The sequence below is a fragment of the Gallus gallus genome, chromosome 4 (assembly GCF_016699485.2).
Source record: "Gallus gallus isolate bGalGal1 chromosome 4, bGalGal1.mat.broiler.GRCg7b, whole genome shotgun sequence".
In the NCBI taxonomy this organism is placed as follows: domain Eukaryota; kingdom Metazoa; phylum Chordata; class Aves; order Galliformes; family Phasianidae; genus Gallus; species Gallus gallus.
This window is the reverse complement of record NC_052535.1, coordinates 60317037-60334649: the sequence shown is the minus strand read 5'-3', so window position 1 is coordinate 60334649 and position 17613 is coordinate 60317037. Positions and strand designations below refer to the sequence as shown.

General features: G+C 38.2%; 1 protein-coding gene across 8 annotated transcripts in view; it reads right to left on the bottom strand.

The window, feature by feature from the left end:
• The window catches only part of NFKB1 (nuclear factor kappa B subunit 1), a 57566-nt gene that overhangs the window by 27527 nt on the left and 12426 nt on the right, over positions 1–17613 (bottom strand). For 5 of the 8 annotated variants that reach the window (NM_001396395.1, XM_046939920.1, NM_205134.2 and 2 more), the window contains exons 2-5: positions 17233–17285; positions 16053–16137; positions 7940–7980; positions 6221–6319 (exon numbers count right to left, since the gene is read on the bottom strand). In NM_001396395.1, coding sequence (NP_001383324.1) covers positions 6221–6319; positions 7940–7980; positions 16053–16137; positions 17233–17277 — 270 coding nt within the window. In that variant the 5' untranslated portion in view covers positions 17278–17285. The remainder of the gene's footprint in view (positions 1–6220; positions 6320–7939; positions 7981–16052; positions 16138–17232; positions 17286–17613) is intronic. The other 3 variants (NM_001396396.1, XM_015285417.4, XM_046939919.1) reach the window with 2 other exon arrangements.

Here is a 17613-nt window from a genome sequence, read left to right as displayed (position 1 = left end):
ACCAAGGTATTAAAGGATCACGATGAACATTAAAGTGATGAATCAGTGATGAACTGAACACTTAAGGTTATATTGTTGATAAAGTGTTGATAACCGGGGATTGCCATGACTTCACCACATTATAAGTTCTGCTAGTCTCCTTCACTCCATTTAACCCCTCTCTTGAATCCATTCCATCACAGCTGAAACACTCTGCATACATATAACATGCGTCTTCAACGTCTTCCAATTTGCTGCTAACAATAAAAAACCCCCAAAGTATGAAAAAGCTGTTCCAGGAGAAACAGGTGTGCAAAAGTCTTCTCACTACTCACTGCTTGTGAGATAACTGTATACAACTTCTACATTTTACATTTTATAAGTAGCACTTTCTCAAATATGAAACGCAGGGGTACTTGTGCTTCTGTCTGTTCCCAAACTGTAATCCCTCCTGGACTGAAACAATGCAAACATACAGAATAATCACTGCTTTGTCATTTCTACCATTCTCAGCAGTGAGAAAATGCAGGAATTTCTGTGTAACATTCATAAAATGAACTGAAAAGAACATCATTATATTTTGTGCTAAACATCACCATCATTACTACAACTAAGTTTTCAAAAATACTTTCTTTTCATCCCTCACTAAGAAAGGCTTTCCCTGCTAAAAAGTTCCCAGCACATCCACAGCGTTATATTCATTATGAGTAACATGCATGTTCTTGTGTCACATCAGAAAAGTTCAAGACAACCCTTCATCAGCTGTAGAAACCACAGTGAAACTGTAGGTAGGACTGCTGCACGTCAAGGACTTTCCAGTCTCTGAAAGCAGAACATATAACTGCAGTGGTAACCAGATTGCAATCTTCCCCTGTTACTCAGCTCAGCACCATCTTTGTAGTCTCTCTTAGTGAGGGAAAAAAAAAAAAAGAGTTCTTAAAATGTAATACCTTAAACAGATCATTTGGCAAGAAAAGACTATTTTCTAGGCTGATATCTACGCTGCAAAGGATGTTTCCTACATGTTTGCTTTACAGACAGACCTTCCTATGTGATTTTGTGACATCCAGATAATCTGTAGCCAGAAAGACAGCCCCAGTGGTTACATGGTTACAATCCTTATGTAACCTAAAATAAGTCTGAAATCATTTTGGGGTATCCTCAAATCACTGATGCCATCACAGTTGCTGAATAACCTAAAATTTATTCTGGTATTAATATATACAAATAACTGCCACCTTTTACTTCACATAGAAAATGCAGTCAAAGGTGCTAGAAGGTAGACAGCATATTACAATGCTGGATATCCATACAGGAATCCAAAGATTATGGTGTTGACAGAAAAAACCATCTGCAATATGAAACGGAGGCAGCGTTTGGGTGCTGCACTGCTCCAAAGCAGATCTGTGACCTGAAAAAAAATAGCAACTGAACTTCAAATTGAAGATAGGGGAGAAAAAAGAAAAGAAGGAGTTCCTGGTAAGAAGTATAGCTGTAATACTTGATTACATCCCGTAGTGAAGCAGCATTCAATTGATCTAATCTGATAAAGTTAAAATGCTGCAGGCTCACATTTATCGGCTGTTCCTGTTTGAGAGAGATTTGCCTGAGAGATTAAAAGGACCCTGTGAACTTGAAATTTACTCAATTTCAAAACAAAAGTTGAATTTGTTTTCAGTTATTCCACATCTTCTTGAGGTCCAGGTCCCCAAGTTTTTTTTGTTGTTCTTGTTTTTTTTTAATACTTCCTAAAACTTTACAAAGACTTCACAAACAACATTTTTCTACTTGAAAGACGTTTTTTCCAGTTACTCATACAAGCAAGAAGTGAAACCAGCTAGTTAACTAAAGAAAGCAAATGATGGAAAAGACCATGTCAAACATACAAAGCCAGCAATGATAAAAATAAGTACTTCTTTCTAATGGTTCTGTTATAGAAGCTACATCCCCAGTCTCGCCTGACCTTTTGACTATGGCCAGCAGTGCTGTCATAAATACACACATAAAAGAAAAGTTCCACAGATGAGGCATCACTCATTCTTCATAAATGCCAAATACGAATGCTTTTTGGTTGCCAGTTTAACATACAACCTTTCAAACTTGGTAGGAATTTTTTAGGCACGAAAGTACTTATTTAGAGGCTTTAAAATAAGCAATGTACAGTAACTTAAAGCAATGGAAGTTTTAAATCTTTTGATCCTCTCCGAATGTGAGGTCGCAGACTTCAATGGATCGCTTTAGAAGCCCAAGTAAATGAACTCAGCACTCCAGACTCAGCCTAACCAACTACGGCAGCAAAAACCACAGATCTCACTGAATTTACCTTTGGCCGAATTGCTTCAGTGCAGGTTTTCAATGGGCATTACAGACTTATAAGAAAAAAAATCTGTTTATTCTCCACTAGTGATTATCTCTTAATTCTGCTCTTGAATGAATTAATCTTTAACCTGTAATCAGCAAACTAACACTCCACAATTTAATTCTTATTGGGTGGAAAAAGCTTTCTTTAACAAGAAAGTTCAACAACCAAACAACTTGCCTCATTTTCTGCAAATACTCCTTCTGAACTCGAATTAGGTGCTGAAATCCCCCTGATTTCAATGAGAACGCTTATCTCCAAATTGAAGTATAATTTAGGATAGCCTAAGGACATGTCTGGATGGGCAGTGCTCCTATTTGGGTGCCTGAGTTCAGGGCTGCCTAAATGGGACTCGGCTTTGATCGTCAAGCTGAACTGCACTACATCCAAACTCATGGGTACAGAGCTTGGGCACACCTCTGAGCAATGTGGTTACTCAGCCTCTAGGCTGAAACTCATTTACATCCAGCTCACAGAATAGACAACTTGCAATTGTGTGCAGCCACCCATGTAGATTTGCCCCAAGGGAAATGAAAACTCAGGACATTTCTGTCACACCACTGTTTTCAGTAAATTCTTTTCACACCCAAAATTGTATCAAGCACTTCAGTGTCAAGCTTGAATACGCCAACATCAGTATGCAAGATCAGGACATATAAATATGTAAAAAAGGCAAGTGGAAATCTTCTATGGAAGTTTTCCAAATATATCGGAACAAGCAACTTGTGAATAAGAATGTAAGACAGTTCCATGAGTTGGTGATATCAGACAACCCAGTTTTGTTCTTTTGGTGGTGGGTTTTTTTCTTTTTTTCCCCTAAAACTCTTCTGAAGACTTTAAGAGAGCCTATCTGTTGTTATTTGGATATACAACAACTATATAGAACTCCCAGTTGTTCTTCGCTTGAACAAGCTAATGATTAGCAAACAGCTCAAGAGTCATAATTTCAACTGTTCTAGATGTGTTACAGTTTTCTGCTGCTGCATTGCTTCCACTAAGCAGACAAAAATGAAACTTAAATGAATAATTTTAGATAGCTAATCATTAAATCTAGCTTCACAGAATCACAAAACTGTAGGGGTTGGAATGGATCTCTAGAGTTTTTAAGTCTAACCATCCTGCTAAAGCAGGTTCTCTACAGTAGATAGCACAGGTAGGCATCCAGACAGGTCTTAAATATCTCAAGAGACAGAGATTCCACAATCTCTCTGGACAGCAAAGAAGTTCTTCATTATAGTTTGTTCAATGTCTACAGCTTCTCTGTAAGGATATATAAAACTCATGTAATCTTATAAGCACGTAACAGTTTTTGAACGTACTAGTAGGATTACTGATAGCAAAGACAGCTGTAAACAAAGAAATACAAATCCATAAAATTAAATGAATTCTATCCTTGGCATTATAGTAAAAGTACTACTGCTAACCAGGCTATGCATACTGTTAAAACTAGAGTTTTAAAATCAATTCCAAGTTACCAGGCAGTGCAGTTTTGTCTCAAATGCAAAGCAGAACTGCTACACTAACTCCTGACATACACCATCTTCTAATATGCTCTACAGGGTGCCGTTAAATGTGTAATTAACTACCAAAATATCTTGCCTAGAGACATGGCAGAGTCTTCAGTGCTTTAGCCTTTAGATGAAAGACACATCTTCCTACGTTCCAGCTCAGCTGGAAGTGAGGGAGTAGGTACACAAAAAAATTGGTGGAGATTCAGTAGTCCACATTATTCAAGAGGTCATATCAGATAATTGTGTTTTCTTCAGGTCTACAATGCATAATCCTATGAAAAGGGTGCAGGGAAACTACAGTGCTTTTTTGTGCACTGAAAATGTCTATTCTGAGAACACTCCATGGTGCCTCTTGGTATATTACATCAGCTTTTTGTGCAGAGTTGGCCAAGCAGAAGAAAGATCCTGGTGTGAGCTGCACAGATCACCTCATAGTCAAGGTTTAAAGATCTGTCACAAAGATCAGTCTTTTTTACATTAAAGCCAAACCATACTACTGTCCTTTCACATAACTATGATCAGCAAATGGAAGTTTTACAGTGAAAGTCTTGTGTAACTGTAACATATTAAATAAAATAACAGTAATCTTCAAGTGTGCTCATCTCATTTACGACAAGGTGATCACCCTTTGACAAAACACCAGAGAGACTTACAGGAAAAGGTGTGAAATGCTTCTGTATTTGCTGGCACCACTTGAATCAAGAACAAGCACTGACAAGTCATGGCCTTGAGGAATTTACTTGTTATGTTCCTTTGCCAGCCTCTCCCAGCAGGTGTTGCCATGTGGGGATTTGTACTAGAAAACACCCAGATGCATACAGGAGGACGAGAGGGAGGGAGGGGACGGGACACGTGTGCTGGGAGAGCTTTAGATGAAATTAAAATCTGATGATCAATGAAAACAGAAGGTTTGATGGAAAGCCAAAGAACATTTTGCTTTCTAGTTTTTCCATGGAAAAAATCCATTCCCTATAGAACCTCTCATTGTGTGTATACTTGTCATGCTATTGTATGTCCCATCACACCTGTAGGAAATGCAATTGCACGACAATTATTATCAACAACACTCGATATTTTTATTAATTATCAATATAGATGGAATTGGAATCCAAAGACCTGGCAGCATCGAGGAACATAATTTTCATATGAACATGCCAGTAAATTTTATTCACTGGTTCATCATCACCATCACAATAGGAAAGGAAAATGCAAGTAATTAGTAATTTTTCCTAACAGTTTTGCAAGGCTAAATTTCTCATCCTCCTCTCAATTTGCCAGACTAAAACACCCTAGGCTATCTCAACCAATGCTGATTATTTTCCATTGAGTCATGCATTTACTGATTCATTCTGAAGATGCAGCTGTTCCAAGTTGTAGCCTTTCTCAAGAACTGCTACTCAAGAAGAGCTACACATATGTACAAGAGAAAGCTGACAAGCAGCACACAGCAAGGCCTGGTACAGACTGACTGCTTGCCACCCTCTCCATTCCCTTCTCTTCTTGTAAAGAAGACAACACCAGAATTAAAAGATATTAATCTTGCTCCTCATGATACAATCTCTAGTGTAAAAGCTCATCAAGGATGTAATATAACAACAAGACTGAGACTTTCATTAACTTAAAAAAAAAAAAGCAGAAAACACACAGTTTATCTTTTCCTCACTTCTATGCAGAAAGAATTTTCTGCAAGAACCTTAGGCAATAAAAGTTCATCCCTAATCCTAGAATGGCTAACCATCACTGTTATAGTCTTCATATTACGCTAGCTCTGAATGTTTCTTTAACTAACATGCTCAATCTTTTCCTGGAAAAAAAAAAAGAAAAAAGCGTCAAACTCCTGAATATAATACTACTCCTGTTAAAATGACATGTTTTTGTTGCTTTTAAAGTTATCTGGATTAAATCCTTAAGAACCTAAGGACTTAATATCCTAGAGCCATAGAGTAGGGAGTAACATGAACAGACAAGGAAGGAAAAGCAGGTAAAAAGCATTTCAGGCTGAACTGGAGTAACTGAGTGGACTCAAGCTATGCATTATGCTAGCAGGAGAGTAACTGACCAGCTCAGACCATTCATTAGACTAAAACCACACCTAAGGGAAGAACCCTGTTGGTAAGGGCAGGGGCAGTGCAGTGAGGTGGTAGGTGCAGGAAAGATTACTGCTCAACAGCTAATAAATACAGTGCCAAAATAACCCCACGAATCTGAAAACTACTTTCTTTTTAAACCAATTACACTTCTAAAGTGAGAAATGAAGTGCAATCAATTTCATATAAAGTGAGTACTTTCATACTAATGTACGTCGATTTGCAGTATTTTTTTGTATTCGCTTACATTCAGTTTGTGAAATATTCATGTTTTATGTCCTTACTTTGACTTGAGGGTATGACTTTTTGTTCTTTTCACTAGAAGCACCAGGAAGTCCACCATGTGAAGGCCCTTCGCATACGTATCGGAATCGAAAACCCCTCTGTGGAAATAAAAAGAAACTTGAAAGCTCTTTGAAAACAAAACTGAAAAAAGACAGCACGTGCACACACACACACACACACACATACATATATGACTTGCCCAAACAGCCCACAAATGGTAACATTACAACTGTTCATCCCTGAAATGCTGTCTGAATGACGGTTGACAAAGCACCTCTGAGCTAGCCCAGGTAAAGTGTTTTATTCCCACTCTTACACATTACTATTCTGCAACAGGCAGAAATTCTCTTTTCAATAAGTGAAGACATTCTGAAGCAGAGATCTATTTATACTCTCAAAACAAAGTGAAATGCTCAACTATGAGCCTGAGCTCAAGGTATCCAGCAGGCAAAGCAGTTTCCAGAGTCATGATGCGTGGAATGACTCAGGCTCTCTTCACCATGCCTTAGAGCCTAAAGGTCTAGCAGACATCTGAGTGGCCTTCCCTAGTCTATCACCCTTCCACTACTAGCTGTGTTTTCACACATACAGTCCTATAATTCCCCACTGCCCTTTTATTCCCAAAATGATCACATGCACAGCGCTCTGCCTGTGGATCACTCTTATTACACAGTATAAACCTTTGCTCAGCTTGCTACACGGGTACTCCACTACAGAGCTGCTTGTGGAAATGTCATGGATGGAAAGAGTGGCTTCCTTTTAGACACTGCACGCTACAGGCTCTGCCATGCAAATACATGATCTGATTCAGGATGAACTAAAACAGCAAGGAGGAAGCAGCATATTCTTCCAAGAGTTCACAGTACACTGCTGCTTTTCATCTAAGGCACCTAATTGCCCCCTATTGCCATAGGGGAGGCTTAAGAGAAAAAAGGCCTCAGTGTGTCCCTGAAACAAACGTCCTCTGCAGTCTCCTAGAAAAAAGACTGGATCGTGATGTGCTTTTGCAGAAGACCAAGCACAGAGCAGAATGGCTTCTAGACACTCTTGTCTACTTAGCAACTGCTCAGTCTAGGATTTTATGCAGCTCTGTACTTCAGTTGCAAGAAAACTAACCAGTGCATAGGGATAAATTTGACACCACCAGGGCAGCTTAAATGAGTCTGCTTCTGAGTCACAAAAAAGTTACTTTCAAGAATTAATCTTCATTTTTCTTGAGTTATTCAGAACAGCTAACTGTGACAACAGGAATCTCAAAGGACAAAATAATTTCTTTATGATGGCAAAACACAAGTCAAAATTTCCTGTAACTTCTGGGAACTGAATTTTTGCTTTTTTTCTTTTCCTTTCACGTCTTTCAAGAAACGTGAAACAAATTCTAAAAATCTTCCATGCCTATTAGTTCATATTTCCAAATACTGGGGCACTGAAGAGTCATTTCTAAGATGAAAAGCCTACATCTAGCAAGATATTTTTTTAAACCCTCAGTTTTTTTTCTTCTCTTAGACACTTCCAGAGAGACAGATGAAGACAGAACAAAACAGGAAACGATTTAACTACAAAAGCAAGAGGAAAAAATGCTTATGATTAAGTGTAATATTTATTATTAAGTTTAACATCTTCAACACTTTTTTTCCTCATCTTAAGTCACTGTTTTATTCACAGCTGAACACAGAGACATAGGTATTGCAAAGATTTTCCAAATGTAGTGCACTCACCTGTTTTGGCTGTTCAATGATTTGAAGATACGGTCCATCTGCTAACATAAAAGAAAAGTGTTAATGCAAATTATATTTCTATTGCTATGAAACATGAGTTACAGGGATAAAACCAATGCCTTTCAATGTCTTGACATTTTTGAAAGTAACTAAGCACCTTTAGAACATAAATAACATTTTAATGAATACGTTAATCAATTGAAAATCAACCATTGCTAATCTTTACCAAGATCAGTGGAGTAAGAAGGGAATTAATCATTTACAAAAGCTTAATTTTAGCTCAGAGGGCATAAAGGGGCAACTCAGATCAGCCAGTTAAGACACTCAGCAGTGAGTAAGAAAAGGATTCTCTCCTTGTTGCTGCTGATCAGGCTGGCCTTCCTGAGTGAAGGTTAAATTTTGTGTTTAAAACCCTTGGGCTTTAAAGACTGTATTCACCAAGCCTTGGCCCCAGGGCTTCCTAGTGTCTAGGTGCTCCTGAAAGTTTTCAGACAGCCAATGGGAAGCTCTGAGGTGTGGGAATATAGGAGGAATTTAAGCTGTTTCAACATGTCTTAACAGTCAGATCTGCTTTAGAAAATGGAATTGAGGAGCCTAAACAATTTTTATTCTTTTAATAATTTCAGATATACTTTAAAATATTTTGTTCTGCTGGGTCTCTAAAACATGGAACACACCCTATTTGACTACAAATACAGACTATAATGAAATCCATATTTGTCCATGTTGTCAATACATGGAGTTACATTCTAATAAATTCTGTTTGTTTTTCAGACAAGACCTATTAGCTTTACCAAGTTAAAGCCTTGCATCATTCCCTAAATGCTAGCTAACTTAAAACCATAAACCCCATTCAAAATTCACCAGCATAAACATCTACCACACTTGAGAATTAATCGCCTCAAAGGTAAAACTGCTTTTCTGTTTCTTTACCAACAAAGAAGAGGATTTCAACGCTAAGAATTCAGTTGTTAACAAAGCAGACTCCAAACAACAGCTTCGCTTGCTGTGAACACCTGCATAATTTATTGCTAACTATACTCCTGTTGGATTTATGCATCATTCATTACTCATACCCTATTAAAGTTATTAATATTGAGGAATCTAGCAAGTTCACTGTATACATGAAACCTTCAGAATGGACAATATGCAGTTATATGACAGAGCCTGCAAGCACACATAGAGCATATCATGCCTTGTCAACATCCAGAAGAAGGTACAATCAGCCTCTGAACATCTGCATCATCTGCAAGTACCATGCAATCCAGCCACCTCAATCAGGTAATACTTGGCTCAAGCACAGAACTACATACTTGTATCAGCTTCCATCTAACAATAGGCCTCATGTTCACTGACAACTAATGGCAGAGAATATACTTATTTATAGTTTGCAGCACAAGTTCACATGTTCCTCTCTGTTCCTCACTACAAGTTATCTTTAATAAAACAGACCTTCACATCTGTAGACATGTTCTTAACTGAACAGCTTTCTCTCTAAATGAAAAGTTTTACTAAGTAAGCTAGTAGATATAATTTTTATTTTGATGTCAAAGTTAGCAAATGAATTTATTTCATATGAAAGTTACATTGCAAATGCCAGTCACAATTTCACGTAGAGAGATCATTTATTTCCCAAGTCCAACACTCTTCCTCTGAAAAAGTAAACAGTGCTACAACCAAAATCTCTAAAATCACGTAAAACAACTGCCTCAAGAACAAGTATATGAAATACATGAAAAAATATTTTAGAATTTAGAAATTTTAAAATATGTAGATTAATATTTAGTTTGTGATTTTATGCTTTGTTTCTTGCGCGTAACATGGAGACAAGATGAATAAAGTTAGATTTAAAGTTAGGCTTAAGTACGATATTGCACTTACATTTAACTGGCACTTTTATCTGTGAACAGACCTGCAACCCTCCCCATTCTTTAGGCATCCAGAATGTTATACTTCATGTTATACTTTAGCAATCCAGAGGCCTTGCATCTTCTGAGCACTGGCAGAAATAATTCACATTAAATACAACGGTGTAACTCAATTTACAACCAAGCCGCTATCCAAGGTCATGACCTGCCAAGCAGTTCTTCGACTGTTTTCCCCTTAGGAATTCACTTCCAAGGCACATACGTGGGATTAGAATCAGCACAAAAATCCCACTGCTCTCTCTCAACCATTAAGCCAGAAAAACAAAGTACTCTTTTATACAAAAGCTGAGTGGTTACAGAAGTCCACTACGAAGCAGCAGATCCAGGTTCAAGAGGTCAGCATGAGGGAGTTCATACACCTACGAGAGGGATTTACATTGTACTGGCCTAGTGGTAAGCTCAAGGGGAATTCTTTGTACTATTGACATAGTTTCAACCTTGCATGCAGGAAAATGAAAAATTTTGGACAGTAGCACTTTTGCCCTCTTGGGGGAAAAAAGAAAACACAAAAACTTATAGAAAACACACAAATGTAGAAAAAATCAAAGTATCTTAAATACCAATACTAGGAAAGTGCACAAAGTGTTGCAGTGTAAATGTCTAAAAGTAAATTATATCTGCTGACATTAGTAAGTGACAGCAGACAGATTAATCAAACATACCAATTTATGTAAAGCAAAGTTTTGCAATATCTTCTTTTAGCTTTTGGGTTGTATGAATAAACATTTTCTCTTTTCCTATCACTAAGTTGATACTCTGGTATAGCACATGAAGCACATCTGAGCAAGTGGACAGAGAAGGCATACTAAGGCATTTAATTATACCAAAAAGTCTATTTAAAAATAAAAAGGCAATATTCAAGGTAACTTTCAAGTATAAGTAATATATTGACTATGAAAAGAATCCCACTTTCCAAGACATCTCATACAGCCAACTTTCCCTAGACTCTGAATACTTTCCAGAAGTACATTAGACAGACAGCCTAACATTTGTTATGTGGTCCCTTCTCTGATTCTGATCAGTCACATTCTGATACTTCAGTGCTTCCTTTTCTGTCTCTCCCCTCACTTGCCACAGACCAACTCACATTCCACTACCTCCCTTCCAGCCTGAGTCACAGTTGCACTTCCCCACATCTCCTTCAACTGCTATATTTCTTCATTCTTCTTCCTGCCTGAGTCAGAGGCCCTCCCTGCATCTTGATACTCCCACCACTTCTTCCTTCTTCCTCTTCACAGGCCTCATCCTGCACACACACTTTGTAAAGGAGCACCCATCTTAGCTACATACTTCCCATCAAAGCCAAGCCAAAGAACAATGGGCTGGCAATCTTGGTATGGTACCTTTGCAGGCCTGGCAGCACTGTGGCACTTGGTGTGTCCTTTATCTAACAGCTTCCCTAGTACCTGAAGATATGCAAAGGAATATGCTCTGGTCACATCCTCTCTACATCTCCTGCCTTTTCCCTCAATACAGCTGTATTGTATCCCATCCTTGTAACTGTGCTATTTAACTCTGTGGATATAGATGAAACCATTCACAGCCTCATGGCCTTGGCTATTAGACTCAATACCGACACTCCTGAGTTGATCCTGGAAGCAGTACATTGCTGCTACATGCTCAGACTCTAGATCTAGTTGAAGTGAGTCCAGAGAAGGGCGACAGGGATGAGCAGATGGGCTGGAGTACCTCTCCTATGAAGACAGGCTGAGAGAATTGGGCTTGTTCAGCCTGGAGAAGAGAAGGCCCCAGGGAAACCTTCTGGCAGCCTTCCAGTACTTAAAGGAAGACTACAGGAAAGATGAGGAGAGAAATTCTGTCAGGGAGTGTAACAGTTTTAAACTAAAAAAGAGTAGATTCAGATTAGATATTAGGAAGAAATTCTTCACTACGAGGGTGGTGAGGCACTGCAATAGGCTATCCAGAGAAGCTGTGAATGCCCCACACTGTGGCTTAACCCAGCAGGCAGCGAAGGACCACACAGATGATTACTCACTCCCACTCTGTGGCAAGGGAGAGAGCATAAAAAAAAAAGAACACAAACTCATGGGTTGAGATAAGGTCGGTTTAATAAGGGGAAAAAAAAGGGCAAAAAAGAAACCAAGAATAAAAATCCCAAGTAAAGAACAATGCAGTTATTCACCACTGGCTGACCCATGCCCAGGCAGTCCCCAAGCAGTGGCTGCCCACTCAACTCCCTTCAGTTTTATTTTTTCAGCATGATGCTTTACATCTAGCTGGGGGCAACTGTCCTGGTTCTATTCCCTTCCAGTTCCCTGTGCATCCCCAGCCTCCTCACTGGCAGGGCAGCAAGAGAAACCAAAGAGCCCTTACCTCTATAAGCATTGCTCAGACAACTAAAACATCAGTGCACTATCAGCAAATTTTCAACCTAAATCCAAAACACAGTGCTATACCAGCTACTGAAAAATAGAAAATTATCTCAGCCAAAAGCAGGATATCCCATCCCCGGAAGTGTTCAAGGCCAGGCTGGATGAGGTTTTGTGCAACCTGGTCTAGAAGGTGTCCCTGCCCATAGCTGGGGAGTTGGAACTAGACAGTCTTTAAAGACCCTTCCATTTCAAACTGTTCTGTGATTTACAAGTTCTCCTCTGTCAGGGATCTGCCCTCATAGGAACACTGTGTACAGTTTAAAGTGTGATATTTAAAGCAAGCCGCACATGAGCTCTGCTCAACCTCCATCCTCCTCCTTTTCACTCTTTAGTAGACAAGCACAGCAGACCTAGAAAAAAATACCAAGAGCCATAGGCAGGTTAGCCCATGCTTATGAGGATTAGGGCCACTGATTTGAGACAGGGAAATGAATACCCATCTCAGCTTTGTTAATGGTCGTGCTGCCCTGAATCTCTTGCTAGGAATATCTTTCTCTCTGAAAAAATATGAAATAAAATTATTGGGGTTTTTTGTTGTTGTTGTTGTTTTGTTTGTTTGTTTTTTTAACAGCATCATCTTTGTCCTTCAACACCTTTCCCTCCCAACAGAAAGCATCACAGAGGGCTGGGCAGAGTAGATTCAACATATAGTGGCGGTTAAAGAAAACCAGAAAATTGTAATTTTAGCAGCCTATGGATGACATCCTTCAGCTGCTGATGGGTCTGCTTCAACCTCACAGGTTGAAGACTGACTGCAATAAAAGAAAGAAAAAAACCCCAATACTTGAATGCCAATAGCTGGTTGGACGAGAGCCTCTAAAACCAAAATAATAAAGTTCTTCAAAATATCTCTAACTTGTACACAGAGTGTTATATTTTATGGCTGTAGATGATACTGTAAAATCAGGAGGAAATAAGAAACACCCAAATTTGTAAAAGACTTTGCTCAGAGCTCTGCCCATTTCCTCTCCAATTTAAGGCATCACTTCTTTGTCCCCCAGTATGTAGTGGACATCACACTGCTGCCTATCTGCTTCTACACCTCCTTAATACATGAAGGATTAGTACCTGGCTCTCAAAAGCAGGATGCTTCCCAATGAGCCAAAGAACCTGCTGACTTCATGCCATGCTGCCCTTGCTGCTGAAGGTATTTTAAAACATACAGCTCAGTCCTGCAGTTTGCACTGTTACAGGTGGTGTTGTAAATATAACTTTCTTCACAGAAGGCACACACAGACTACTTCTCCTTCTAGATTTAAATATAAATGTAGAACTTGACCCTAGTAACCATCTACTATAGCTTTAGAGCCAAAATAACCAAGCACTAACCACAATTTTTACTTAAAACTGATGTGAGATAGAGAAAAAAGTGGGTAGAAAGATTTGAACACTGACAACTGCATGGAGAAAATCCTCACTTCACATCTCAAATATTTTTCTACTATTACTGTAAATAGACGACAGAACACCCGTCATCAGAAAGTCCCCAGATTCCCCAGCTATTTCTTGATTCACCTACACTGGCATGATACCGCAATCCCATATGTATATCACACCTGCCTGCCAACGTGATGTCTGACATTGTTCATTTACAAATGCACAATTAGATGGCATTTAAGTAATAATCTAGTCTGAATCTCATGTTTGTGATAACCTTAGAAGGGGATTATAAAAAGGAGGGGAATTAACCTTTTACTCAGGTAGATAGTGATAGGACAAGGAAGAGCAGTTTTAACCTCAAGGAGGGAAGGTTTAGATTAGACATCAGGGGAAAGTTCTTCACAGAGAGAGTGGTGAGGTACTGGAACAGCCTGCCCAGAGAGGCTGTGGATGCTCCGCCCATGGAGCTGTTCAAAACCAGGTTGGACGGGGCCCTGGGCAGCCTGGTCTAGTACCAGATCTGGAGGTTGGTGGAGGTTGGAACTTGATGATCCTTGGGGTCCCTTCCAACTGAAGCCATTCTACGATTCTATGATTATTCCATACTTCCTGGCTAAATCCCATTTTGTACACAGAGAATGTGCCAGCTACACTGCAGCAGTAGACAAGATCAGTGCGATAAAGAAAAATTAATAACAGGTAGCTAAGTAATTTTGCAAATTAAGGATATAGCTGGAACTAGCCCTGGAAGAGTTTTCTGAGATTACAGATTCCAGAGAATTCTTGACTCCCCCACATGGTTTTTAAACAGCTGTTTTCTAGCTTAGACAGGAAGTAGATATCTGAAAATCAGTTTTCTATATCTGAATATTTTGTATGGAATGAGCCTGGCATGAAGACTATAAAGTAAGTTCAAAAGGTAGATGTAAGAAAGATATTATAGAAAAATCAAAATTCCAATAAGGTCAATTGTCTCATAAAATCTCTGGGAGAGCAGTGAAGGCCCATTAATTTTACACAAATGAATCTTACTGCACAATTTTATCTACCTTATTGAAAATGCACTGCAAACAAATGGTAGCAACATTCATTTGTTGGATATTTTTCCATATTTGTCAAGAGCTTTGCTCATCAATGCATTTTATCTTGAAACAAATGATCTGTACCATGTGTTTTTCTTGATCCTTCCTCACTACTACTCAGTCAAGAAAACTGAGGTATGGTTTAAATCATAAAAAGCAATGAAAGAGTGTCTATTTTTAAACCTGCATTCATTACTATGTTAAGGTAGAATTTTAACTACAAAACAAAAGGGCAATGGCTTATTTCATTCCATCCTTTACACCTTCACCGCTATCAAGTTTCTCAAATATATATAAAACACAACATACAATATGGGTTTGCTTTTTCAACAAAATAAAGCGATCTGCAATACAGAAGACACTACCTATGTCTTCTGTATCAACAGATTTGAACAAATCAAATTAACAAGACAAAGTTGCTATATTAAAAGATACTAGCAACTATATTAAAGATAGTAAATCAAGAGAAACCTCATATGGTTAAACATTTTTATTCTCCTTCTCCTTTTAAATCAGCTATTTTAATAAATTAAGCAGGAGAAATGCAATTTTCTAAATTAAAAATTAATAATTATAAAGAAACTGAATACCAAGACTAGACCAATATTGATCAAGCAGCTAATACTAGCTGAAGAGTAACACATTTTATATTCCTGTTCTGGAACTATACTGCAAGAAACACAGATTAGATTTTTGCAGAACACTATTTGCTCATTTTCAGTATTTCGTTGCAAAATTTGACACTGAGATTTCAAACTAATGTAAGAATTCAGGAAGTCATCAGGTACTTTTAATACCAAACTGCTACATTACAGGAAACAGAGAAGTCACCAAGAAGGAAAAACACATTTGAATGATACAGGAAGTTGCATATACTCTACATTTTATTAGTGAAAAGCAAACACCTTAAGAATTATTACAACAAATGAAATACTATTTAAGATGAAGGAGAAAAAAAACATACATGTTGCAAACTGGCAGTACAAACATCAGACGTCACCAATTATGCAAATTTAGAATAATAATTATAAAACAGGTCACTCAAAGCTCTTTGGTCAAAGCAATTAACTGACTGAAACTTTCAGTTTCTGTACAAGTCGAATGAAAATTAGTTTGTCTCTCTCTTGAAACTTTCATAAAGGTAAGTGATGCTTGAAGGTGTAATATCAAGTCAAACCAAGATACATCTTACAGTAACGTAAACAAACTAGCCTCTGAAAAGAACTTCACACACACAAAAAAAAAAAAGAAAAAAAGAACACAACAACAAACAAAAGAAGCCAGGAGAAACAGCATGAAATTAACACAATCAGACAGCAACAGTTCCTACCTGTTCGTAGTGGTAAGTCTGAAGTGATGTAACCTGTATTATTAAATATTGTACTCATTCCCATGAGCTGGTCCATTGCAAACATCTATTTTGAAAGAGAGCACATTCTTCATTACTACACATACAAACAGCTCCCTAAAGCAACTCTTAGGAACAAATTTCAAAGTTCTCTACAAACATTCTGATTCCAATAGGTTAACATTTTATATCTTGGTTTATTTTTGCTGTCAACGGCAGTGCCAGCAAAGTCGATAGTAGTGAAAGTTTCACCAGCGTGACATGACTGCACTGAGCTCAGCAGAGTTCCTAAGCTTGCATTGTGCTTACAGACTAACGGTCGTCAGTTGTTTGTTCAAAAGAGATGAGATGCCAAATTCTGAACAAGTCATGTAGGGTCAGATTTTCAACGGCGTGTTGAGAGCCACTTAAGTTTTAATTTCAAATCCTGCAATTAAACCCCACCAGACTACATTCCTCATTCAAATCAATCTCCAAATTCTAAAGCAAGAAAAAGGAATGCCTAGGTTAAATTACAGCTTTTGTTTTGAATATCGACATGTCTTAACCCACTGTAATTGTTGTCAAGTATAAATCTTCTAAAGTGGAATGAGCATAAAAGAAAAAATCCTCTCTTCTTGGAAATGAAGGTGAGTAGAAATGGTCTGTTCTTCACTCCAACCTTTCACGCAAGCATTATTCTCACAATTAAAATGAATCATGAAATGATCTAATGAGTTGTGGAATTGCTATGGAAAAGCCAAGATCTACTGATCTGTGTGAGTTAAAGAACATTCTAGTCATCAATATCAAGGCAAACTTCACAAGAAATGACATAAATTAACTTTTCAGTGTATTGGGGGCCTTATTTTCAGATTAAGTCTAATGCCCACCGCAGGAGGAACTTCAGAGCAAATGTCACAGGCGGATAGGCCATATACATGAGATGGTTTTCAACCGTTTCTTTAAACAGGCCTGTTAGTCCTTTAGACTTCAGCCATTCCACCAGTGATAAGGTACTTTACTGGTCACATAAAGACTGGCTTAGAAAATAAAAATAGCTGGAATGCTTTTATATTTCCACGCTCTTAAGCCTAAGAAATGACAGGACAGTATAAGAGGAAGCCAACACAAAGACCTAGAATAGAAAAGAGGGATATTGAAAATACACAAACCCACTTACTTGGGGATCTGACACTCCCATAATATACGGATCCTCTCCTGCCATTTTAAGTCCTGAAACACAGAAAGAATAAGAACTCTCATTTTTCTTTTCAATATCAATTAACACTGAAAGTCAGATGAGCTAAAAAGCCCATCTCTGACCCATCTTAATTTACTTACAGTATTACTGATTTCTAAAATGCTCCTAAAATTCCCCAGTATTTGCATAGAACAGGCTAAGGACGGGGCCAGCTACAGCTAGGATCTTCCATTGCTTGCTCCCAAGCAACTCAAGACTCCAGTCAACATTTATTGCAAATTCATTAAAATTAGGAATTAATTTGTATCTCTCTTTAGCCTGACTATTCTGCTTGAGTAAGCAAAATCATTATCATAGCAT